This window comes from Thalassophryne amazonica, chromosome 12 (assembly GCF_902500255.1).
Source record: "Thalassophryne amazonica chromosome 12, fThaAma1.1, whole genome shotgun sequence".
NCBI lineage: Eukaryota > Metazoa > Chordata > Actinopteri > Batrachoidiformes > Batrachoididae > Thalassophryne > Thalassophryne amazonica.
The window spans coordinates 28,171,138-28,196,973 of NC_047114.1; the positions used below are offsets into that span (position 1 = coordinate 28,171,138).

General features: G+C 40.7%; 1 protein-coding gene across 1 annotated transcript in view; it reads left to right on the forward strand.

Annotated features, from left to right (window-relative positions):
- The first annotated feature begins 48 nt into the window (after nt 1-48).
- pif1 (PIF1 5'-to-3' DNA helicase homolog (S. cerevisiae)) overlaps nt 49-25,836 on the forward strand; it is a 48,715-nt gene continuing 22,927 nt past the window's right edge. Inside the window, exons 1-6 of the mRNA XM_034183142.1 lie at nt 49-576; nt 5,512-5,638; nt 8,376-8,501; nt 12,617-12,770; nt 18,732-18,846; nt 25,607-25,713. Coding sequence (XP_034039033.1) covers nt 49-576; nt 5,512-5,638; nt 8,376-8,501; nt 12,617-12,770; nt 18,732-18,846; nt 25,607-25,713 — 1,157 coding nt within the window. The remainder of the gene's footprint in view (nt 577-5,511; nt 5,639-8,375; nt 8,502-12,616; nt 12,771-18,731; nt 18,847-25,606; nt 25,714-25,836) is intronic.

Here is a 25,836-nt window from a genome sequence, read left to right on the forward strand (position 1 = left end):
AACGTCATTATGTGCGTCATTGCTGATCATTTTCAGCAGGAGGTCGCCATGACGTCAGAACTGGACGGGTCCGAGCTGCAGTGCTGTGTGGTTGTGGAGCACCTGAACGCATCAGGCCAGGCCACGCGCAGGCAGGTCACGCGCAAAGCCTCCGTGCTTCTGGGGCGCAACGAGTTCCAGGAGCTGGTCCTCCGGATCCATGACGACAGAGTAGTACCACAGAGTTACACGCTGAAAGACTTCAAACTCTTCACCAAGTTCTCCAGAGAGGGCAAGTGCACCGTCAAACTGCACCCTGAGAACATCCAGGTGCTTATCTCCAACTGCCCACCAAACCAGCTCAGCATCTTCCTCAGAACTCTCAGCATCAAACACCTGGCCTGGAAGAGCAGCAAGCCACTGAGCAACAGGGAGAAGCTCCAAGCCGGGCTGACCCGCAGCTTTGAGGCCATCAGCCCCCTGCAGAGCAAAGACGTCCAGAAGGCCAACGAGCTGAGGGCCAAAGCGCTGACAGACTGCACCAACAAGACTGGGCGACAGGTCAAAAGGTCAAGCAGTGACACCAGCTTTAGCCCAGTGAGTAGATCACACACTAAGCATCCATGAACTGTTCTCAGGTCTTCTGTGTTAAGGCCAGAGGAAAGTCAGAGCGCTATGTTTAAAAAAAAAAAAAAAAAAAAAAAGAAAGTAAATATAGACTGTTCAGTGTCACACACACACTATTGGGGAGCAAACATAATGACAGTTTCAGGGCTCACGTGGCCCTGAAACTTGTCATGTTCATCCATTAGTTTGTCTTTATGCTAACTAATGGATGAACTTTCACAGTATCAGGTCAAAATGTCCACAAGCAAAAAAAGTCCACACAGAAAGTCCGCCACCGTTTGGTGATTCCTACTTTAAGATATAAAAAAACGGCCGCACGGCGGCCGTGTCCATAACTCTCATTTCACTGTTCGCACTGCAAGACTCTGGTGGCAAAACTTGGAAATACTTGTATGTTTAAACAAACATACTGCATTCAAGATGTCATAACTCCTTTAATATTTGTCCGATTTTGATGATTTTTTTTTTTTTTTGAAGCTGAAGATGTTTTCTGTACAGTACACGAATCGATTTCATCATGCATACAACGAAAAGAGCGTGGCGCACCGTCAAAGCGAAAATGTTTCACACTTCTTGCCGGGTGAATAGTGGAATGAGTTATTCGCACGGCCGCCGAAAAATGGCGTAAATTTGCTGTGTCAGCACTTTCATAGTTCCTGACTTCACCGCCAGGGTGTTGCTAAGCAAATAGTGAAATGAGTTATTCGCACAGCCGCCATGCGAATAGCCAATTCCATTTAAAAAAGATAAAAAAATATGGTTAAGAAAGAAAATGTTACACTGGTATGTTGGTTCCCTTTTTGTGTTGAGTGCAAACTAATGGATGAACTTTCACGGTATCAGGTCAGAATGTCCACACAGAAAACATCCACGAACTAAAGTCCACAAGCCCAAAACATCGACAAGACTTTTCCAAAATGTCCACACTCTACTATAGTAATTGTATTATATAAAATATATTCTCTAAGCTTTTTCCCAAAGAAAAAAATACAGACAACTAACTCCTACGTGTACTTGACCTCACACATTGGGGAAAAAAATGACTAATTTTAACTTCCAATAAATACAATGTGACTGATTAGTGGTGTCACCTGGTGAAAAGTCTCTGAGGAAATTATTCAAATTCCTTTAGGATATAGAGATAAAACACACAAACTTACTATTCAGCCAAAATTCTTTATTTGGGGATTCTAATACCACAATACAGCAAACATATACAGAGTATTTACAAACAATACTACTAATTAACCATGACTACAGTATACTTGTGTACTTGGGAGAAGATGTGGCCTTGCATTTTGGTGTAGGTCTTGCGCAATTATAGAAAACTTGTATCAAATCAGAAAATACGTGTCGCAGGAATAATTATGGGAAAGTTTTTAGCTTCTGATGACTGTAGCAGCCCGATCCAGGAGCTGGGTGACGGTGAGCTTGTCTTCACTGTACTTCTCCTACAGGAAGAAGATGCGGCCTTGGATTTTGGTGTAGGTCTTGCGCTGGTACCTCTGGAGCCTCTTCTCGAGTACCATGTGAGCTTGCAGTATTACTAACTCTGCTTCAGGGGCAGGAGGTGGATCATTAAATACATGTTGAGGTCTCCGTTGTTGGCTCGATGGTTGACTCGTCAGTGCCACCTGGAAAATAAAAAAGCAGAACACATTTAACTGTGCAAAGAATACATTTTGTAGGCAAGATATTTTGCAGCAATAAATACTATGCTGTTTCATTTCTAGTTTTGAAAAATACCTGCAAAAACCTCAATATACATGCAAATATATTAATCACTAATCACATAATAATCATAATAATCCCTGTGTATAACAATCAACTTGATACATGATTTGATTAAATTAAATACTCAACCATTTATAAATCACTTGATACTTGGTAATATATTTAATATATAAATACTTACCCTTCTACGTCGTTATTTGTGCGGATGGACTTGTTTAACACAGTCCAGGTGCATAGTTCATGTTTAGAAAGAAGTTAACAAGTGTTGCTATTTAGTCATTCCATTAAAATAAATTTAACAATAATACTTACTTATAATCCAATGTCTTCTTCCCTGACATCAGTGTGAAGGCAGCTGGAACTTGTTTGATAGTGTCCTCCTTCTTGAGGAAGACGTGTATGGGGAAAAGTTGCACCAGCGGTTTGTGAACAACCTTGAAAGTGCCATCCATGTACCTGAAACACAGATATACATTACATCAATGACCAACTACCAGTACTTAACTACAAAACGATTACATTTAAAGAATATGTTTGAGTCGGACTATGTATTTAACCACAAATCAATTGCATTTATCGATTATGCGTCAGTCATCTTTTAAACATGTACTAGTATTCAACCATAGAGATTATATTTACAGAATATACTTTAGGTTTTTTGGATAAAACAATATAACTTACAAGTTGTTTTTACATTAAATCATTACACATGTCCTGTATCAAACCATTATAATCAATGAATGTTTTAACTACATACCACTTTTTGCTGAAACACAAATATTCCAACTGTTTGTTGGTAGCAATTACCAGATGCCTGCATTGGTTGACAGTTATGTCCTTGCAGAAAAACCCTGCTGGAACGTGTTCTTAATCCAGTTCAATGTCCAAGGTCTCTTGGGGCTGAAACATATGAAATAAAAATTATCATCATACATGACATGTTTAGAAAGAAGTTAACAAGTGTTGCTCTTTAGTAATTCCATTACAATTAATTGCAAATGTACAGATGTTTAATTTAAATAAACTATAAGCAAGCAATACAAATACTACTGGTAAAATGAATTGCTGAATAAGAAATAACAATATAGCCGACATAAATATTAATAGACATAGAGAAATATACGTCAAAAATACTATATTTTGCCAAAATTTCAGAAGTACTGTGATTTTTGCATGTTTTAATCTATTCTGATTCTTTAACCTATATTGATCAATTACCTTCAGCCCCGGTCACACGGCACTAACAAAGGACACCGAAGCAAAAACGAAACAAGAAATCTGGACTTGCGTTGACTTTCGGAGACATCGTTTAACCATCATCCAACTTAATTCCTGTAGCTGCTGCTTTGTCAGAATTTTCAGACTGTTGAAAAATGTGAATGAATCCTGACGACAACCTTCAATTTGTCGATCTGGTTTGCTTTCTGTCTTGACGGTTCCTCATCGTTTGGTAGTTCCCGTATTGTCAGTGTTCTGTTTGATTGTCGTCCAACATCTTGCACGAACATTGATGATATTTGAACTGATCAATAACTAAAGAACCGACAAACTGAACATGACTTGTCCATGTTCACACAGCTCCAAATGCTGCATGGCTCTCTGCCGAGTCAAGACAGAACGATAGAGTCCAGTCGGAATGAATGAATTCAAAGCAAAATGCTGTTTAAATCAAATGACGCCTCCTTTCAAATTTTGTAATACAAACAAACTGCAATCGATCAAAACATTTTTTTCCTCCCAAAATGAGACGTCCTGCGCTGACATGCAGCAGCCGGCTGAGCTCAGCTCAGATGTATGGAGAGACATTCATGCCAAAATGTCTGAAAGGAAATGCTTTTGAATAAAACTACAGATTTTATTTTTATTTATGTCTAGAGATCAAGGATCCAGTGACCAATTTCATATTTATTTACTTTAAGACTCAATAAAATGTTGTTGGCATAGAAAACCTGTAAAGCCTACTTTTAGTTCAGAGAAAATTCACAAGCGGTATCGATAAGCGGAATCGATAATGACATTTACTGATAAAATCTTATCAATACCCATCCCTAGCTCCACATAAGCATTTCAGACAGAAACAGGTACAGTCTGCTGTCTGTTTTATTCATGGGTGTAGCCTGTTACCATAGCAATCAATATAGATAAGACAATGTCAATGTGGGCATACAGCTTAGATCTGGTCACTTGCTATATATATTGTGGACAGTCAATCAGTGAGATATGATGTGACTCAGATTTGCAAGAATATGATTTGAACTGGCAGTGTAAACAAGGCTGTTGAGGAGCCCCAAAGAGCTACTGTGTGGCTCCTGCTGATATGAAACAATTATTTGAAATAGCTTTTGCGTTTTTTTTTTTTTTTCTCAATCATTTATTCCTTTTCTATACCCGCTTACTCCAATTAAGGGACGGGGGACGCTCGCTGTAGCCTGTCCCAGCAGTCATACCGTAAGAGGCAAGGTACACCCTGGACAGGATGCCACATATAGACAAACTCATGGTCAAGTTTTCAAATTCACATAACTTGCATGTCTTTGGAAGTAGGAGGAAGCCGGAGCACCTGGAGGAAACCCATGCAAACTCCACAAGGAGAGATCCAGGTGGGACACAATCCCATGACCTTTTTGCTGTGAGGTAACAGTGCTAACCACTTAGTACGCCCGATTAGGTAACATGAGGTTACTAAAATAATCTGAACAGTGATTTCCTGATCAAGTTGTCAAGAGGTTTTATTAGCAGATAGTAAATAATGGTTTAATGCATTTCTAAGAGCGGAATAGCATCTCCTGATTTTTGAATTGTTCAGAACAATTAAAGACAAGAAAAGCATCCAGTTATGGAACAGGTGAAGCTGATTCAGAGAAGGGAGCGCTTGCAGTCTGCACACAGCTCCAATGTGAGGATGCTGCCCCCTCAAGGTGGTGCAGCTCCATTAGCAGCAACTCACACTATTATTTTTTTATTTACAAAATATGTCACCAGATGACAATTTTTTTTCTTTTCTTTTGTAACTACTCTAATAGTTTTTTTTTTTTTTTTTTTTTTATGACATCCTGATTGTTATCCCATTACATCCATTATCAAGTTGACTTCCTGAACTTGTCTACAATCATCTGTAGCTCTGTAATTCTTCAGCCTTTTTATAGTCAACAATGTGTTTGTTTCTTTCAGGTGAAGGCAAACCCGAATAAGAAGCCGATCCTGTGTTTGCCAACAGCACGGAAACTGAATAAGGAGCAAGCAGCCGTCCTCCGTGTGGTGCTGAGTGGAAAGAACCTCTTTTTCACTGGAAGTGCAGGTATTACATACACTAAAATGAGTGTTGGTCTTGAGGTGTTCACAGCAGGAGTCTAGACTGGACTTATTAGTGAGAGTGATGCTGCAGGAGTGTAGGTATTAAACTAGATGTTAGTTTGGCTGAAAATAAACCACCCAGGCAACATGTGGTCCAAAACCACTTCTAAGCCAAATGTTTTCAATTTGTGATCAGGTGTTTTTGTAAGCTGTTGTGCAATAGGGAGTTGATTTATCACAAAACAAAGAAAACACCTGCCTGGGGATGTTGTAAAACATGTTATACAGTAGATCAGTGTTTGTACTGCCTGGTCTCAGAATGGCTTTTAGGCCACAGTATCCTCTCACAGTGCATGATGCGTTACGTTTGTTGTCTGCTTTATATTTGTTTTTTTTGTTTGTTTGTTTTTTGTTTTGTTTTTTTGCTTATGGACTACAAATGAAAATTAGCTTTGAGCTAAATTTTAGGCATTATTTTCCAAATAGTATGCCTAGCTAGTGACCTACAGGTAGAGGTGGGACAAAGTCACCCTCAAGTCATGAATCAGCAAGTCTCGAGTCATAATGACCACAAGCTGACTTGAGACTTGACTTGGGACTTGCTGATTCATGACTTGACAGTGACTTCGTCCCACCTCTGCCTACAGGTAATGACTGGTTGTCTTTGGGGCTTGGGCTCTTCAGAGGATCTTTGGGTACTGTTGGAATGACTGTGTCAAACAAATGATCACATAAGGAGACTCTGAAGTGTTCTACTTGCATTGTGGTTGAATGTCACCTGAGGCGTTTTTGTTTACAATTATCTAGCCCCATAATCCAGTAGCCCCACTAGTTATGATGAAAGCCTTGAAGTAATCCAATTACCTGATGGATTTTTTTGTTGTGACTGTCTGGAAAATTTCTCCTATGAAAATAGGGAAAAAAACTGACCAAGTTGTATTACCGAACAATATTTTCACATGAAATGAGTCATTACTAGATTTAAAGTGTTATAGGTGTTAAGGTAGCACATTTCCCACAATGTCATACATATAACACCTCTCATTCAAGTTGGTTATATGTTGGTAATATCGATCTTTTCACTGACGTCCACTGGTATGTACAATAATCTGACACTCGTGTTACAGTAGTGTTCAGAATAATAGTAGTGCTATGTGACTAAACAAACAAACGGGTGTGAATCAGGTGTCCCCTATTTAAGGATGAAGCCAGCACCTATTGAACATGCTTTTCTCTTTGAAAGCCTGAGGAAAATGGGACGTTCAAGACATTGTTCAGAAGAACAGATTTAAAATGGACAAAAAAAAGAGACGTGTGGAAGAAAATGGAAAACAATCATCAAAATGGATAGAAGAATAACCAGAATGGCAAAGGCTCACCCATTGATCAGCTCCAGGATGACAGTCTGGAGTTACCGGTAAGTGCTGTGACACTTACGTAGAAGACGCCTGTGTGAAGTAAATTTATTTGCAAGAATCCCCTGCAAAGTCCCTCTGTTAAATAAGACATGTGCAGAAGAGGTTACAATTTGCCAATGAACACATCAACTGGTCTAAAGAGAAATGGAAGAATATTTTGTGAACTAATGACAGTAAAATAGTTCTTTTTGGGTCCAAGTGAAGCAAGGTGGTGCAAGCATCTTGATATGGGCATGTTTCTCCTACTATGGTGTTGGGCCTATATATCGCATACCAGGTATCAGTTTGGATATGTCAAAATACTTGAAGGGGTCATGTTGCCTTATGCTGAAGAGGACATGCCCTTGAAATGGGTGTGTCAACAAGACAATGACCCCAAGCACACTAGTAAACAAGCAAAATCTTGGTTCCAAACCAACAAAATTAATGCCTCGTAGATGTGAAGAAATCATGAAAAACTGTGGTTATACAACTAAATACTAGTATAGTGATTCACAGGATTGCTAAAAAAGCAGTTGGAACATAATAGTTTTGAGTTTGTAGCATCAACAGCAGATGCTACTATTGTGAACACCTCCTTTTCTACTTTTTTTTTTTTTTTACTACTAATAGTCCAATTTCATAGCCTTAAGAGTGTGCATATCATGAATGCTTGGTCTTGTTGGATTTGTGAGAATCTACTGAATCGACTGGTACCTTGTTTCCCATGTAACAATAAGAAATATACTCAAAACCTGGATTAATCTTTTTAGTCACATAGCACTGCAATTATTCTGAACACTACTGTATATACAGCAGGGGATAGTTTATGATTGGGCTAGTTGACCGTCAACTGACATTTTGAACACGTGGCACCTTTGCTGGCCCTGATCCAGCCCACTGGCTGTGGCTGGAGAATTAACTTGCACTGCACTGGTGTCTCATTCAGAGGAAATTGTAGATCATCAGTTTGACACCAAGTAAGGGATGAGTGCTGACACAGTGCCTCAGGTTCTGTGTCAGACTTGCCTCTTCATTTGTGTGGCAGTAATATCGCTGGAAAGATGACCTTCCGAAATGATCAAGTTACATTTTTGCCAGTGTCACTGCTTTGTAAAACTGTTTGTACATCTTGTATGCCAAATTACTAAAATGACCTTGAGCAAGATCTTTAATCCCCAAGTTGCTCCTGGTGTGCATGTGAGTGAGTGGCCTTGCAGCACATTAACATTGGTGTGTGAATGTGAGTTGTTATTGTACAGCAGTGTGAGCAACTGTATCAGGTGGGGAAAAGTGCTACAAAAATGATTTTCATTGAACATATTCCAAACCCATTTTATTTAGGCACAGGAAAGTCCTTTCTACTCAAGAGGATTATCGGATCTCTTCCTCCGAAAACTACTTTCGCCACAGCAAGCACCGGAGTGGCTGCTTGTCACATTGGAGGAACCACATTACACAGCTTTGCTGGTGAGTTTGAAGAAATGGTTTAAATGAAAGAAGTTGCACGTGCCTGACGGATTTGGTGTGTCTTGTCCAAACGGTATAATTTCAACAAAGGCTTTCTTGAAATTTGTGCTGTCGACCATGTGTTTTCCTTATTGCCCTGATGTGTTTGAAGCATCTGGTAGCCAGACTGTGTTCAGCTTCAGTGTCTTGTTTAACTTTTTTTTTTTTTTACTTCATTGGCGTCCAGTCTTCTCTGTGCCACTGGCTGCCAAGCAACCCCAAAGCACAAAAAATCCTTTTGTATAATTCTGTAGATGTATTTGGTACTTTGACTCTTCTGAGATCCCTCCAGTGAGTTCAGATGGAAGTAAAAAAAAAAAAAAAAAAAAGAAAAAAATGCTACAGATGGGTTCAACACAGGAAATGCCAAAAGTACATCTGATACTGGGTTTGAATGCAGCAGATGGTAAACGAGGTGTTGCATTGCTTTTGGAATAATGGAAATTTTCACCATAACTGACTTGCGGGCACAGTAGCCACACACTGGCAATATGTGTTGCGGAAAGTGAAAAAAGAAAAATTCAGTTCTTTCTGCTTGGCACAGGCAACAAAGACAAGCTGCATAATGGCTTATGCCCATATAATTTCTGGGTGCTAAACTAAAGAATGGTGGCTGGAAAATACCATTTTATAATGGGGGGTTAGTTTGATTTGTTTCCAGGCAGAAGTGGCTTGTAGTACAACAGAAGTGTTTGTGCTAACTTACAGCAGTAACTTGGTAATTCCTTCCTGGTTCTTTTGAGAGATGGGGATGTTTGAATAGGCTACCAAAACTTTGGCATAAGGGTGCAACTGAAAAGTATTCACAGTACTTCACTGTTTCCACATTTTATGTTACAGCCTTATTCCAAAATGAAGGAAGTTCATTTTTTCCCTCAAAATTCTACTCACAACACCCCATAATGACATTTTTATTTTTGTAAATTTTTTACAATATATATATATATAAACGCAACACTTTTGGTTTTGCTCCCATTTTGTATGATATGAACTCAAAGATCTAAAACTTTTCCCACATACACAATATCACCATTTCCCTCAAATATTGTTCACAAACCAGTCTAAATCTGTGATAGTGAGCACTTCTCCTTTGCTGAGATAATCTATCACACCTCACAGGTGTGCCATATCAAGATGCTGATTAGACACCATGATTAGTGCACAGGTGTGCCTTAGACTGCCCACAATAAAAGGCCACTTTGAAAGGTGCAGTCTTGTCACACAACACAATGCCACAGATGTCGCAAGATTTGAGGGAGCGTGCAATTGGCATGCTGACAGCAGGAATGTCAACCAGAGCTGTTGCTCGTGTATTGAATGTTCATTTCTCTACCATAAGCCGTCTCCAAAGGCGTTTCAGAGAATTTGGCAGTACATCCAACCAGCCTCACAACCGCAGACCACGTGTAACCACACCAGCCCAGGACCTCCACATCCAGCATGTTCACCTCCAAGATCGTCTGAGACCAGCCACTCGGACAGCTGCTGAAACAATCCGTTTGCATAACCAAAGACTTTCTGCACAAACTGTCAGAAACCGTCTCAGGGAAGCTCATCTGCATGCTCGTCGTTCTCATCGGGTTCTCGACCTGACTCCAGTTCGTCGTCGTAACCGACTTGAGTGGGCAAATGCTCACATTCGCTGGCATTTGGCACGTTGGAGAGGTGTTCTCTTCACAGATGAATCCCGGTTCACACTGTCCAGGGCAGATAGCAGACAGCGTGTGTGGCGTCGTGTGGGTGAGCGGTTTTCTGATGTCAATGTTGTGGATCGAGTGGCCCATGGTGGCGGTGGGGTTATGGTATGGGCAGGCGTCTGTTATGGACGAAGAACACAGGTGCATTTTATTGATGGCATTTTGAATGCACAGAGATACCGTGACGAGATCCTGAGGCCCATTGTTGTGCCATACATCCAAGAACATCACCTCATGTTGCAGCAGGATAATGCACGGCCCCATGTTGCAAGGATCTGTACACAATTCTTGGAAGCTGAAAATGTCCCAGTTCTTGCATGGCCGGCATACTCACCGGACATGTCACCCATTGAGCATGTTTGGGATGCTCTGGACCGGCGTATGACAGCGTGTACCAGTTCCTGCCAATATCCAGCAACTTCGCACAGCCATTGAAGAGGAGTGGACCAACATTCCACAGGCCACAATTGACAACCTGATCAACTCTATGCGAAGATGTGTTGCACTGCATGAGGCAAATGGTGGTCACACCAGATACTGACTGGTTCCCCCCCAATAAAACAAAACTGCACCTTTCAGAGTGGCCTTTTATTGTGGACAGTCTAAGGCACACCTGTGCACTAATCAGCATCTTGATATGGCACACCTGTGAGGTGGGATGGATTATCTCAGCAAAGGAGAAGTGCTCACTATCACAGATTTAGACTGGTTTGTGAACAATATTTGAGGGAAATGGTGATATTGTGTATGTGGAAAAAGTTTTAGACCTTTTGAGTTCATCTCATACAAAATGGGAGCAAAACAAAGTGTTGCGTTTATATTTCTGTTGGGGGTGTATGTGTATATATAATGAAATCACATGTACATAGGTATTCACACTCTTTGCTCAATACTTTGTTGATGCACTTTTGGCAGCAATTACAGCCTCAAGTGTCCTTGAATATGATGCCACAATCTTGGTGCACCTATCTCCGGGCAGTTTTGTCCATTCCTCTTTACAGCAACTCAAGTTTCATCATGTTGGATGTGGAGCGTCGGTGCACAGCCATTTTCAGATCTCTACAGAGATGTTGAATCAGATTCAGGTCTGGGCTCTGGCTGGACCACTCAAGAACATTCAGAGTTGTCTTGAAGCCACTCCTTTGATATCTTGGCTGTGTGCTTAGGGTCATTGTCCCGCTGAAAGATGAACCATCGCCCCAGTCTGAGGTCAAGAGCACTCTGGCATTCACACCAAAGAAGTAAATTTTTGTCCCATTAGACCAGAAAATTTTGTTTCTGTTGGCTTGAGAGTCTTTCAGGTGCCTTCTGGAAAACTCCAAGCGGGCTGCCACGTGCTTTTTACTAGGAGTGGCTTCGGTCTGCCCACTCGATCATACAAGCCTGATTGGTGGATTCCTGCAGAGATGGTTGTCCTTCTGGAAGGTTCTCCTCTCTCCACAGAGGAATGCTGGAGCTCTGGCAGAATTGGCATCAGGTTTTTCACCTCCCCGATTAAGGCCCTTCTCCCTGGATTTCAGGTTAAGCAGGCGGCCAGCTCTAGCTAGTTTTGGTGAATCTGAATTTCAGCCACTGTGATCATTGGGACCTTCAAAGCAGCAGAAATGTTTCTGTACCCTTCCCCAGATTTGTACCTCGAGACGGTCCTGCCTCTGAGGTCTACAGACAATTCCTTTGACTTCATGTTTGGTTTATGCTCTGACATGCATTGTCAAATGTGGGACCTTATATGTAGACAGGTGTGTGGCTTTCCAAATCATGTCCAATCAACTGAACTTACCACAGGTGGACTCCAGTTAAGGTGTAGAATCTCAAGGACAGTCAGTGGAAACAGGATGCACCTGAGCTTAATTTTGAGCTTCATGGCAAAGATTGTGAATACTTAAGCACATGTGATTTCTCTGTGGGTGTTTTTAAATAAATTTGCAAAAATATCAAGCTTTATTCACATTGTCATTATGGGGTATTGCGTGTAGAATTTTGAGGGGGAACAAAAACGAATTTTGACCATTTTGGAATAAGGCTGTAACATAACAAAATGTGGAAAAGCGAAGCGCTGTGAATACTTTCTGGTTGCACCGTATGTTTTATAAAGCTGGCATTATGACAAACATTTGCCACAACACCAGATTTAAAAATGCACATTTTAATTTTTTTTTTTCTTATCAAGGACTAGATTAATTTGTCTCATATCAACAAGATATAATGTTTTGACCTGGGCTGCATGTTTGAAAAATTGGCTAATTTATTCATGGTAAATGCAGGCTTGACACAACAGCAGTTGTAATAAAATCTGTAGTGACTGCAGAGGGTGTAGCTGTGCATTTTCACTTATATCTCTTCTGACAATGTCTTTATCCCCCCTTGTACTATCTCCAGGTATCGGTTCTGGGTCCGCTCCACTAGAGCAGTGTATTGAGCTGGCTCAGAGGCCTGGTGTGCTGCAACACTGGACCAGTTGTCGTCAGCTCATCATCGACGAGATCTCTATGGTGGATGCACAGTTCTTTGACAAGCTGGAGTCTGTAGCTCGGTGAGGTCTGGCTTCTTGCTTTACAGATGACTATGCAATGCACACATTGTATTGGACAGTGGTGTGCAACAATGTGGGTATGTGTTTTCATGGTAAACCTGTGTTTGGAAGCCATTGTACCTTCTGTGTGTTGGCCTGTGAGTCCAGTCTTCATATTTCCAAAGGCTGCTGATTATGCCCGAAATCTAACTATCTATATAATGCATGTGACTTGCCTGTCACATAAATAGGTGATTCCTCTGTACAGGTGTATTTGGGTTTTACGCGATTATCACATTGCCTGTTTTTTCTAAGTTTCCTGAAATTGTACTGAAGTGATTCAAACATATTAATTCCTCAAAGGGGTCATGTTATACACCATTTCAGCAAGTTAATAGAGGGTGTGGGTGGGTGTGTGTTTTTTTTTTTTTTTTTCCCCCCTCTCTCTCAAAAATGCATATTAGTTTTGTCGTCAAACACCTCACAAGCAGCGAGGGCTTTTGACATCAGCCCAGCGCATTGAAAATGAATGAAAATAACAATTTCAAGCTAAATGCACCTTTAAAATCACATTTATATTGAGAGAAAAGAAAGAACTGCCGAATGCAACTGCATACATATAAAATCCTTGCACACTACCTGCTCCAAGACATTTCTTAGAATTTTCCCGTGGTAAGATGAAAGTCGTCTGCAAAGCACTTAAGAGGACTCCTAAGGTGCCAAACTGGTAACGGGAGGGAGGAGGACTTTCAACAAGCCTAAGAGTGTCTTAGGATTACCAGACAAGCTGGTGGAAAAGACACACAGGAAGGAGAGAGATTCTCCGTATGTAGGATGACAGTGAGTCAGTAACACACTACCTGCTTGATCTATGTAATTATTTTATGTTAATTTACTGTCTTAATGTATTTATAAATTGTTTAGGTTCTTGTTATGATATACACAAATTATTATCATTATTTTTTATTATTACCAGTTATTGATATTTTATTTTATTACTACTTCTATTTTGTCATTTGATTTTTTTTTTTTTTTTTTTTTTTTAAATGGACCACAATGGAAATAAGTGTTTTCACTTTCTTGTTATGCATGCAATTTTAATGTATTTACAATTATATTATGTACACTCAACAAAAATATAAACGCAACACTTTTGGTTTTGCTCCCATTTTGTATGAGATGAACTCAAAGATCTAAAACTTTTCCACATACACAATATCACCATTTCCCTCAAATATTGTTCACAAACCAGTCTAAATCTGTGATAGTGAGCACTTCTCCTTTGCTGAGATAATCCATCTCACCTCACAGGTGTGCCATATCAAGATGCTGATTAGACACCATGATTAATGCACAGGTGTGCCTTAGACTGCCCACAATAAAAGGCCACTCTGAAAGGTGCAGTTTTATCACACAGCACAATGCCACAGATGTCGCAAGATTTGAGGGAGCGTGCAATTGGCATGCTGACAACAGGAATGTCAACCAGAGCTGTTGCTCGTGTATTGCATGTTCATTTCTCTACCATAAGCCGTCTCCAAAGGCGTTTCAGAGAATTTGGCAGTACATCCAACCAGCCTCACAACCGCAGACCACGTGTAACCACACCAGCCCAGGACCTCCACATCCAGCATGTTCACCTCCAAGATCGTCTGAGACCAGCCACTTGGACAGCTGCTGAAACAATTGGTTTGCATAACCAAAGAATTTCTGCACAAACTGTCAGAAACCGTCTCAGGGAAGCTCATCTGCATGCTCGTCGTCCTCATCGGGGTCTCGACCTGACTCCAGTTCGTCGTCGTAACCGACTTGAGTGGGCAAATGCTCACGTTCGCTGGCGTTTGGCACGTTGGAGAGGTGTTCTCTTCACGGATGAATCCCGGTTTACACTGTCCAGGGCAGATGGCAGACAGCGTGTGTGGCGTCGTGTGGGTGAGCGGTTTTCTGATGTCAATGTTGTGGATCGAGTGGCCCATGGTGACGGTGGGGTTATGGTATGGGCAGGCGTCTGTTATGGATGAAGAACACAGGTGCATTTTATTGATGGCATTTTGAATGCACAGAGATACCGTGACGAGATCCTGAGGCCCATTGTTGTGCCATACATCCAAGAACATCACCTCATGTTGCAGCAGGATAATGCACAGCCCCATGTTGCAATGATCTGTACACAATTCTTGGAAGCTGAAAATGTCCCAGTTCTTGCATGGCCGGCATACTCACGGGACATGTCACCCATTGAGCATGTTTGGGATGCTCTGGACCGGCGTATACGACAGCGTGTACCAGTTCCTGCCAATATCCAGTAACTTCGCACAGCCATTGAAGAGGAGTGGACCAACATTCCACAGGCCACAACTGACAACCTCATCAACTCTATGCGAAGGAGATGTGTTGCACTGCATGAGGCAAATGGTGGTCACACCAGATACTGACTGGTATCCCCCCAATAAAACAAAACTGCACCTTTCAGAGTGGCCTTCTATTGTGGACAGTCTAAGGCACACCTGTGCACTAATCATGGTATCTAATCAGCATCTTGGTATGGCCCACCTGTGAGGTGGGATGGATTATCTCAGCAAAGGAGAAGTGCTCACTGTCACAGATTTAGACTGGTTTGTGAACAATATTTGAGGGAAATGGTGATATTGTGTATGTGGAAAAAGTTTTAGATCTTTGAGTCCATCTCATACAAAATGGGAGCAAAACCAAAAGTGTTGTGTTTATATTTTTGTTGAGTGTACTTGCATTGAACTTATTGATAAACTCACACACTTTTAATATGTAGATAATTGGCATGTAAATGCGATGTTCATACATCTTCAAGCTGTGTAACAATTCATTTTGTGGTGACCTGTGTGAAATAATGAAAGACAAGTGAGCTTTTGTCTTTTTGGCACTCTGTCACTATGAGGCACTCTTATTTTTCAGATGAAACAACACGGACGGCATCAAACACGATACACGTCACTTATGGTGACACATAACTCACTAAACCAGTTGAACTACAAAAATGCAATAAATCAACAACACTAACAACATTTTTATGCTAATATGAACCACAATAGCAACATTTAAAACCCCAAAACCCAGAACTCCCATAATGTATTGCAGCACAAGAATTTACAGGTTTAGCGACCAATCCAGTGATTGCACCAATTTAATTTTGTTGAGTATTATCATCATATTAAATTATTTTCATGATTCACAAACTTTACTCTTCCCAGGCATCTCTTGTCCCAGAGACATGAATGTTAGTGCAGAGTTAATTGAATGTCTGTGCTCGTTTGATTGTATAAAAGTGTAAAAAGTAGATAAGTGTTTTTTTTTGTTTTGACAGTGTACCACTTAACTGACAAACTCTAATTTTACAGATTTCTAAAATACATTTCCTTACATTTGTCCACTTTTTTAAAATTTATTTCTTATAAAGAAATGCAACTGTGGTTCCATGTTAAAATTGAAAGTGCACTTCCACGTAAACACAGATCAAATGTCAGTCAAGCTTTTGTATGAATGTCCTCTTCAATTCAGCCCTGTCATTCATTTAACATGAACAGTTGTCATAGTTTTAAGTAACATAATGTCATGTCCCTCAGCGGGTGTAAATGTAGTGCTTGTGTCTGAGTCATCGTTTGCCGAGCTGGCTGTCTGTCGTGGTCAGTTCAATAAGGTGTCCTGGCTCCATTGGGCTGGACCCTGTCCTCCACCGCATCTGCCTCGCCCATGAGAGAAGCCTCCACATCCACGTTGTTCTCTGGACGGCATTGTGGGCACTTGTTGGACCAGTGGTCAAATGTCCTACAGATAAAACAGCCGTCTGGATCTTCAGTGTCTCTGCGTCGGGGCTGGTTGTCGGCTTCCGATCAAAGTTCTGTCGGCCATGTTGATACCCTCTTTCGACGACATCATGGTGAGTGCAGCTGCGAATGTTTCAAGGGCATTTATCACTGTCTGATCATTGTCTCTCCTCTTGGTGGCTTTCCTCACCTCCCTTGTTTCAGCATGACGTGCATGTTTCAGGATTTCTTTCACTCTGTTAGTCAATTCTCCAGTCAGGGTTTGTTTCAGTCCCTGACGGACTTCTGACCTCAGGCCAGGGACCAGACAGGACTTTAGGACAGGTTCAAATGGTGTCTCTCCATCTGCATCGTAAGCGCCGTCAGGTCTCGCATGTCCACTATGTGCAGTGCACTCTTTTTCCAGCTGGATGAAGACATTTGTCACTCACCCCACTCTGTTGCCTGCAAGCTTGGATGTCTGCCATGTCCACTGTGGCTGGACATTTGGCTTTGTCGTCATGGACTGCTTTGACATGCATTTCATAGTTATCCCAGGTGACCGTCTCTGCTCTCTTTGTACTGCTTGTCATTCAACCACAACCTGGATTTTCAGATATTGTTGGGCTGGAATGCGTGTTGGTCTCCAGGCTTGACAGAAAGCAGTCAGTTTTTTCAGGACTGTGGATGGAAAAGATGATCGTGTCAACACCTTTATGTCTGGCTGTTGGAGTGACTGGGGTCGGCGATAAACAGAATGCCAGTCTTCCACTCGCTGACTTTGATCTTTGATTTTCAGCCCAGCAAGGCTCTGGTAAGGTGGGGATGAGAGAGAGAAAAAGGAATTAGTAGATGATGATGTTTGTCTCGCAGGTGTGTTTGTGTGTGTATTTCTTATCTGAATCCTTCTGTTCAACATTGTTTTTTTTATCTCTTAAATCACATTCATTTGACCACACAACATATGGAGTATAACAATTTGCCATATCTGTCATATCCACTGTCTTTACTTGAGATTTGATATAATTTTCATCTCTTCCTAGTCTAAATTTGCTTTTAATATGTCAAATTAATGTCAGTTGAACTTCCCCATTTTGCGCAGACACTAAATCAGTGTCTTTCCTCAGAAATAAGACGTTTTATTTCTGACACTCGGAGATAACACACTGTGGTGTGATTGCCACCTACAGCTCGGGGATCTGTGACCCCCTACAATTTACTCAGAAAATTAAAATTCTCCTACAACTCAGAAACCCACAGGTCTCCTACGAGTTCCCAAACTCAGTTTAAATAAAGTCTTATTTTAACCTACAATGCCTGTTTTCAGCTGGTCAATTTTAATTTCTACAACAAAAGAACAGCCTTGCTCACTGGTGCTGACACAACACCCATGGTTCGTGGAAATGCTGTACTGGTGATCAAGAACCCAAACTGGTCGGTCTTCCTTCAATCAAAGCCGGGTACGAGGCAGACCCCTACCTACCGGGTCTGTTTGGCCTTCCTCCTGGTTTGGTCTGATGGTCTAGAGAGCATCCCCACTTCTGACACCAACGTTTTTATTTATTTATTTTAAACATGATATGGATCAGAAAATTTCTCTAAGTCTGGAATCTTATCAAAACACAATTGTTGGGGCGATTTTTAAAATGCAAATTATCTTTTACTTTGTCTTTTGCATCCAAACTCTCTAACCCTGTATTAAAAAATGCCTCCATGTAACCTTGCAGCTGGGAAAACAAACTGTTTGTGCCTGATGTTCTCCCTTTTTCTTCCCTAGCAGAAACTGTGATAACATTCATTGTTCAGTGAGCATTTTCATGGGGAAAGCTGAGATGTATGTGACTGCTTGCTGTGCTGCCCCACCTTTCTCTGAATGTACAAAAAGAGCACTTTTCAGAAGTTGCTTTGCACACACGTATTTAAAATCCTACTGTAATGATTTTGACTTGTCTTCAATGCCTCGAAATAAAAGCCTGTAATTTTGACAACCTGTCAATTTCTTAACTTTATTTCCACAAACAGCCTCAGACAGTCAAAAGCCCTTTTTAGCTTCAACAATAATTAAGATGCATTTCGTCTAACAGGATGGATTTGTGCAGCATAAACAGACTGGCTTCAGTGCAGTTGCATCTTGTAGCAGAGATGTCAGAATTCTGATTGTACTGTGAAAGTCTTAATCCCCCCTTCATGTGTGCATTGTCAGGTCGGTCAGGAGATCGACTGAGCCATTTGGAGGCATCCAGCTGATTGTGTGTGGGGACTTCCTCCAGCTGCCTCCTGTCTCGAAGGGAAAAGAAAAGCCCAGCTTCTGTTTCCAGGTCAGAGCATTCTTCATCATGACTGTGGTCTATGATGGACCATTAAGAAAATTCCCTACAGTAAAATACCAAATTAGAAACACCATCTGGGTCCATCTCACAGTGCTGCTTGGGGTTTGTGGATCTTATCTCCATGAACTAACTCCTTGGTTACATTAGCAACAAGCACAATCAGAATTTTCTGAAGTCTGCCAATCCTGATCCGGATAAATCTCCAAAATGTAGTGGAGTCTTCCATGCCCTAATATCTGTGGTGCAAATTTGGCAAGAATCCGTGAGGTCGTTTTTATGTAATCCTTCAAAGCCTACTGTATATAAAGTGAAACTTGATCCAGAATCTGGATCAGATCACCTCCCAAATTTAATGGCGTCTTCCATGGCCTAATATGTATCTGTTAAAATTTTTGTCAAAATCCGTCCAGTAGTTTTGATGTAATCCTTCAAAGCCTCTAATAGTACAGCAGATAACTGTAAGAATCGTTCAAATCCGGTTACAAGCGCCAAAATTTGACTGTGTATACCTTTTGGTACATATTGTAGAAAAATAACTTTAGCCATTTGAATTTTCAATTGGGGGCCAGGTAGGGGTCAATTGAAGAATTGCACAGTGTCAAAATTAAAAAATGTTAGTCATATTGAAAGTGATACCACATTATGTATCTGATGACAATGATTCCAAAAAGGTATAGTTTGGACTATCTATAACTGAATATGGGGTAAAAACAGCAATAATGGTGACAAAGGTCAGTTTCTATAGGGGTCAAAAGTTAAAGTAGCTCCAGTTTTGGTAAAACGTGGTGCAAATTATTGGTTGAACTAATAGGATCAACAAATGGAATAGTTCTGACTGTGTGTGATGAATGTTTGGTCTCCAAAGTAATGGTCAAACAATGTCGACGTCCATTGGATTCTATGACATGTGACATATGTTACCCTGTAACACGATAACTCAGCATGACACATAGCGCAGACTATTCCTTTTTAAAATCCTACTAACTTGACCAATAATTTGCATCATGTTTTACTATAACCGGAGCAACTTTAACTTTTGACCCCTGTATAAACTGACAGTGACCTTTGTCGTCATGCTTGCTGTTTTTACCCCACAACTCCAGAACATTCAGTCACAGATAGTCCAAACTATACCTTTTTGGAATCTTTGTGATCAGACACATAATGTGGTATAGCTTTCAATATGATTGGAACATTTTTTGACCCCTATGCAGTTCTTCAATTGACCCCTACTTAGCCATTTGAATTTTCAATAGGGGGCCAACGTTATTTGCCTAAAATATGTACCAACAGGTATACACAGTCACACTTTGGTGCTTGTAACTGAATCTGAAGGATTCCTCTGCAAAAAGTCTATTTGCTGCACTAATAAAGTGAAACTTGACCCATAATCTGGATCACCTCCAAAATTTAATGGAATCATCCTTGACCTAATATCTCTGTGGTGAAAATTTCATCAAAATCTGTGCAGTAGTTTTGATGTAATCTTGCTGACAGACAGACAAACGCAGATTTTTATTACGTCCTTGGCAGACGAAACAAAGGACGGAGGTAAAGTGACGGGCTGTCATTCATTTTTCAGTCAGTGTGTGTGGATTCTACAGCAACAAGAGACAAATGGTCACCATGTCAATAACTAGGCAGGGCCAAAGTAGACGAGGTCTATTTTATACAACTGCTGAGTGACATGACAGTGAATTGAAGTCCAAATGAAGACAGTGTGACGTACTTTGATTGGTTGGCTGGCCGCTCACATGAGCAAAGTAATCAAGAATCGCAAAATACGCTCCAATTTCTATTTCATTTATATAGCGCCAAATCACAACTGCCTCAAGGTGCTTAACACAAATAAGGTCTAACCTTACGAACCCCAAGACCAAGCATACAGGTGACGGGTAAGGAAAAACTCCCTCTGATAATTTGAGGAACAAACCTCAAGCAGACCAGACTCAAAGGGGTGACCCTCTGCTTGGGCCATGCTACCGACACAATTGACAAAATAAATATAGAGGAAATTTTCAGAGTCCATACTGGTGCACAGGACAGGAGGCTTGCAGAAGACGACACCCACTCCCACTTCTGGATGGAGTCGCACTTCAAACAGAGAGGGGGGGGAAAAAAAAACAATCAGGTGGCAGAAAGACAACAAATAAGGTATAATTTGTCAGCATTAAGCAACAAGAAAAACAGAAGAAATATAAGTTGATCGCCAGCCACTAGCCCACCAGACTAGATAAAGTTGAGGCCGTGACCCACTCTGTTTACTAATAAAATGAATTTAAAAGGGTAGGAAGTATAGTACCATACTATGCTAGCCATACGAAAGGGAAAATAAGTGCGTCTCAAGTCTGGACTTGAAAGTCTCTACAGAATCTGACTGATTTATTGACACTGGGAGATCATTCCACAAAACAGGTGCACAATAAGAGAAAGCGCTGTGACCCGCACATTTTTTTTTTTCTTCACTCTAGGGACACAAAATAGTCCTGCGCCCTTAAAACACTGAGTACTGTACGTAGGGTTTAATTAGGTCTGCAAAGTAGGGAGGTGCTAGTCTGTGAATAATTTTATAGGTTAATAGCAGAACCTTAAAATCTGATCTCACTGGGACAAGAAGCCATTGAAGAGACTCCAAAATGGGTGCAATGTGGTCAAACTTTCTGATTCCTGTCAAAAGTCTGGCAGCAACATTTTGAACCATTTGGAGACCCCTAATGCTGGACTGTGGTAAACCAGTAAATAGAACATTACAGTAGTCTAGTCTAGAAGAACCAAATACATGAATCAGTGTCTCAGCATCAGCCATAGACAGGATAGGACAAATCTTCACTCTATTTCACAGGTGGAAGAAAGCAGTCCTCGTAATATCTCCAATGTGGAGGTCAAAGGACAACTTGGGATCAAAAATGACCCCAAGGTTCCCCACGTTGTCAGTGTGATGTATGACACACGAGCCTAGGCTAATTGTTAGCTGGTCAAATTGATGCTGATGTCTCACTGGACCTAGAACCAATTGCTAGACATCCATCTTTTCACAGATGCCAATCTAAGGATTTTATGTGGATGAGATTACCAGCAGTTATAGGCATGTACAACCCCTGGCAAAAATTATGGAATCCCCAGCCTCGGCGGATGTTCATTCAGTTGTTTAATTTTGTAGGAAAAAAAGCAGATCAGACATGACACAAAACTAAAGTCATTTCAAATGGCAACTTTCTGGCTTTAAGAAACACTATAAGAAATCAAGAAAAAAAAATTGTGGCAGTCAGTAATGGTTACTTTTTTAGACCAAGCAGAGGGAAAAAAAATATGGAATCACTCAATTCTGAGGAAAAAATTATGGAATCATGAAAAACAAAAGAACACTCCAACACATCACTAGTATTTTGTTGCACCACTTCTGGCTTTTATAACAGCTTGCAGTCTCTGAGGCATGGACTTAATGAGTGACAAACAGTAGTCTTCATCAATCTGGCTCCAACTTTCTCTGATTGCTGTTGCCAGATCAGCTTTGCAGGTTGGAGCCTTGTCATGGACGATTTTCTTCAACTTCCACCAAAGATTTTCAATTGGATTAAGATCCGGACTATTTGCAGGCCATGACATTGACCCTATGTGTCTTTTTGCAAGGAATGTTTTCACAGTTTTTGCTCTATGGCAAGATGCATTATCATCTTGAAAAATGATTTCCTCATCCCCAAACATCCTTTCAATTGATGGGATAAGAAAAGTGTCTAAAATATCAACGTAAACTTGTGCATTTATTGATGATGTAATGACAGCCATCTCCCCAGTGCCTTTACCTGACATGCAGCCCCATATCATCAATGACTGTGGAAATTTACATGTTCTCTTCAGGCAGTCATCTTTATAAATCTCATTGGAACGGCACCAAACAAAAGTTCCAGCATCATCACCTTGCCCAATGCAGATTTGAGATTCATCACTGAATGACTTTCATCCAGTCATCCACTCCACGATTGCTTTTCCTTAGCTCATTGTAACCTTGTTTTTTTTTCTGTTTAGGTGTTAATGATGGCTTTCGTTTAGCTTTTCTGTATGTAAATCCCATTTCCTTTAGGCGGTTTCTTACAGTTCGGTCACAGACGTTGACTCCAGTTTCCTCCCATTCGTTCCTCATTTGTTTTGTTGCGCATTTTCGATTTTTGAGACATATTGCTTTAGGTTTTCTGTCTTGACACTTTGTCTTCCTTGGTCTACCAGTATGTTTGCCTTTAACAACCTTCCCATGTTGTTTGTATTTGGTCCAGAGTTTAGACACAGCTGACTGTGAACAACCAACATCTTTTGCAACATTGCGTGATGATTTACCCTCTTAAGAGTTTGATAATCCTCCTTTGTTTCAATTGACATCTCATGTTGGAGCCATGATTCATGTCAGTCCACTTGGTGCAACAGCTCTCCAAGGTGTGATCACTCCTTTTTAGATGTCGACTAACGAGCAGATCTGATTTGATGCAGGTGTTAGTTGTGGGGATGAAAATTTACAGGGTGATTCCATAATTTATTCTTCAGAATTGAGTGAGTCCATATTTTTTTTCCCTCTGCTTGGTCTAAAAAATTAACCGTTACTGACTGCCACAACTTTTTTTTTTTACTTGATTTCTTAGTGTTAAAGCCAGAAAGTTGCCATTTGAAATGACTTTAGTTTTGTGTCATGTCTGTGACCTGCTTTTTTTCTACAAAATTAAACTGAATGAACATCCTCCGAGGCCAGTGATTCCATAATTTTTGCCAGGGGTTGTATAACTGAGTATCATCAGTATAGCAATGAATGGTAATCCCAAAACGCCACAATATGTGTCCAAGGGGTGCTTTATAAAGGGAGGGAAGCAGGGGGCCTACGATGGACCCCTGTGAAACCCCAAATTTCACGTTACTAAGGTTAGAGACAGTGTTGTTGTACAAAATGAGAATGACTGGTCAGGTATGTCAAACATGCAAGGGCATTCCCCGTAATCCCAAAATGATTTTCCAGCCTATCAAGTAGAATATGATGATCCACTGTATCAAATGCAGCACTAAGATCTAACAGCACCAGAACCATAGTGGTGTCCGAATCCATTGCAAGCAGAAGATCATTCACCACTTTAGTGAGAGCCGTCTCTGTGCAATGATATTTTCTAAAAGCAGACTGCAGTGGCTCAAAAAAATTCTCAGTAAGGTGGTCCACGGGCTGCTGTGAAGCCACCTTTTCCAGATTTTTAGAGCAAAATGATAGATTTGATATCGGCCTAAGGTTTTTCAATATACAAGGGTCAAGATTAGATTTCTCAAGTAATGGTTTAATCACTGCAGATTTGAAACATTTAGGAACACATCCAGAAGTTAATAACAGATTAATAATCTCTTTTATAATCCGTTTAAACATTGTGCACAATAATCATGAGCTGACCACGCTGTGAAAACTCTTATCCAGTGACAAATGCCAACTGCTTGTTACCCTCATTTGTAATTAATCTGACCAAACCTTGACTCTATGCTTGAGACAAATGAAATGTGGGGGTCCTGTGGACTTCATCCATTCCCAGATATCCTCAGCAGTAAGGCACCTGTTGGCTGAATCGTGCTCGGGAAAGCACATTATATGGTCATCGCCCCACAGGCAAGACAACAGAAATCATCAGTTTGTCCTAAGTACACAATGGTGGAGGTGACTCATATGACAAACTGTTATTTGGTTGCTACAGGGCAGGTTAGGCTTCATATTAAAACTTTTTAACCACAACATGAAACTCATTTCTCATAATAATGACTTTTATTCCCCCACTACTGTGTGTGTTTGGGTCTTTTTGTAAAGAGAAATTTCAGAAAGCACTTCTTAGTATTTCTTCATAATTGTGTATAGCTTGCATCAAAATGTAGCCAGGTGCCTGTCATCAAAATCTAGGTACTGTATATCGTGACATGCGTAAAACTGAAAATTTCAGCTGTTATGATTTGTATAGAAATGTTATTATGCCATCATGATCATGTTGGCAGTCCAGTAGAAGCAAGCCCTATTTAGCCCAATTCTATCACTGTAGATGTATATCCCCCACATTTTTTACCAAAATTTGGGCCACTTTAACTTTTGACACCTGTACAAACTGAAACTTACCCCTGTCACCATTTTTTGCTGTTTTTATCTCATAACTTCATAACATTAACTTGTAGAGGGTCCAAACTACAACTATTTGGAGTCTTTATGATCACGCAAATAATGTGATACATCTTTCAGTAGGATTCACACATTATAAAATGTTGACCCCTGTGTTACTCTTCAAGGACTCTGACCTGGATAAAGCTGCCACACTGGCATGGGTACCATACATTTTTGCATGGGGCATGGTATACTGTGCCTGGATTGTAAGTGTTTAATCCACTTAAGTGGTGCTAAAAACCTGCTTGTCCCATGGACTGAGATGGATCATCTGCTCTCTCAACCTCTGCCTGCACCAGTGGAAAGAAAACATTTTGACTGAATTACTTGAAGAGAAACCCCTTTTAAAATGTTTGTTTCAAACATGAAAACAAAAACTGGTTTGGCGCAGTCCTTTCAAAATGTGTTGGAAGCTGTTGTAGTGGAGTTCTAATGTTCTGTTGTTCCTGTGTATATGTGAAGTAGATTCAAAAGCGGTCTCATTTGTGGTTTATTGCATTGCAAAGTCATCATTGTAGATTCTGTGGTTAATGTCTAAATGGTGTCAAGTGAGTAAAAGGACTTTGCTGCTTTTTGGACCTTCAGGCCAGAAGTTGGAGGAAGGTCATCCATGTCAACATGGAGCTAACAGAAGTGCGGCGACAGACGGACCAGTCTTTCATCTCCCTCCTGCAGGCAGTACGAGTAGGCAGGTAATAAATGTATGACCTTGCGTAAAATATTATGCTATTTAATACACAGTTTTATATAAGACATCAACAGCTGAGGATGTAGACCTGCAGCTGTCACAGGTTGTCTTATTTGGCTAAACATTA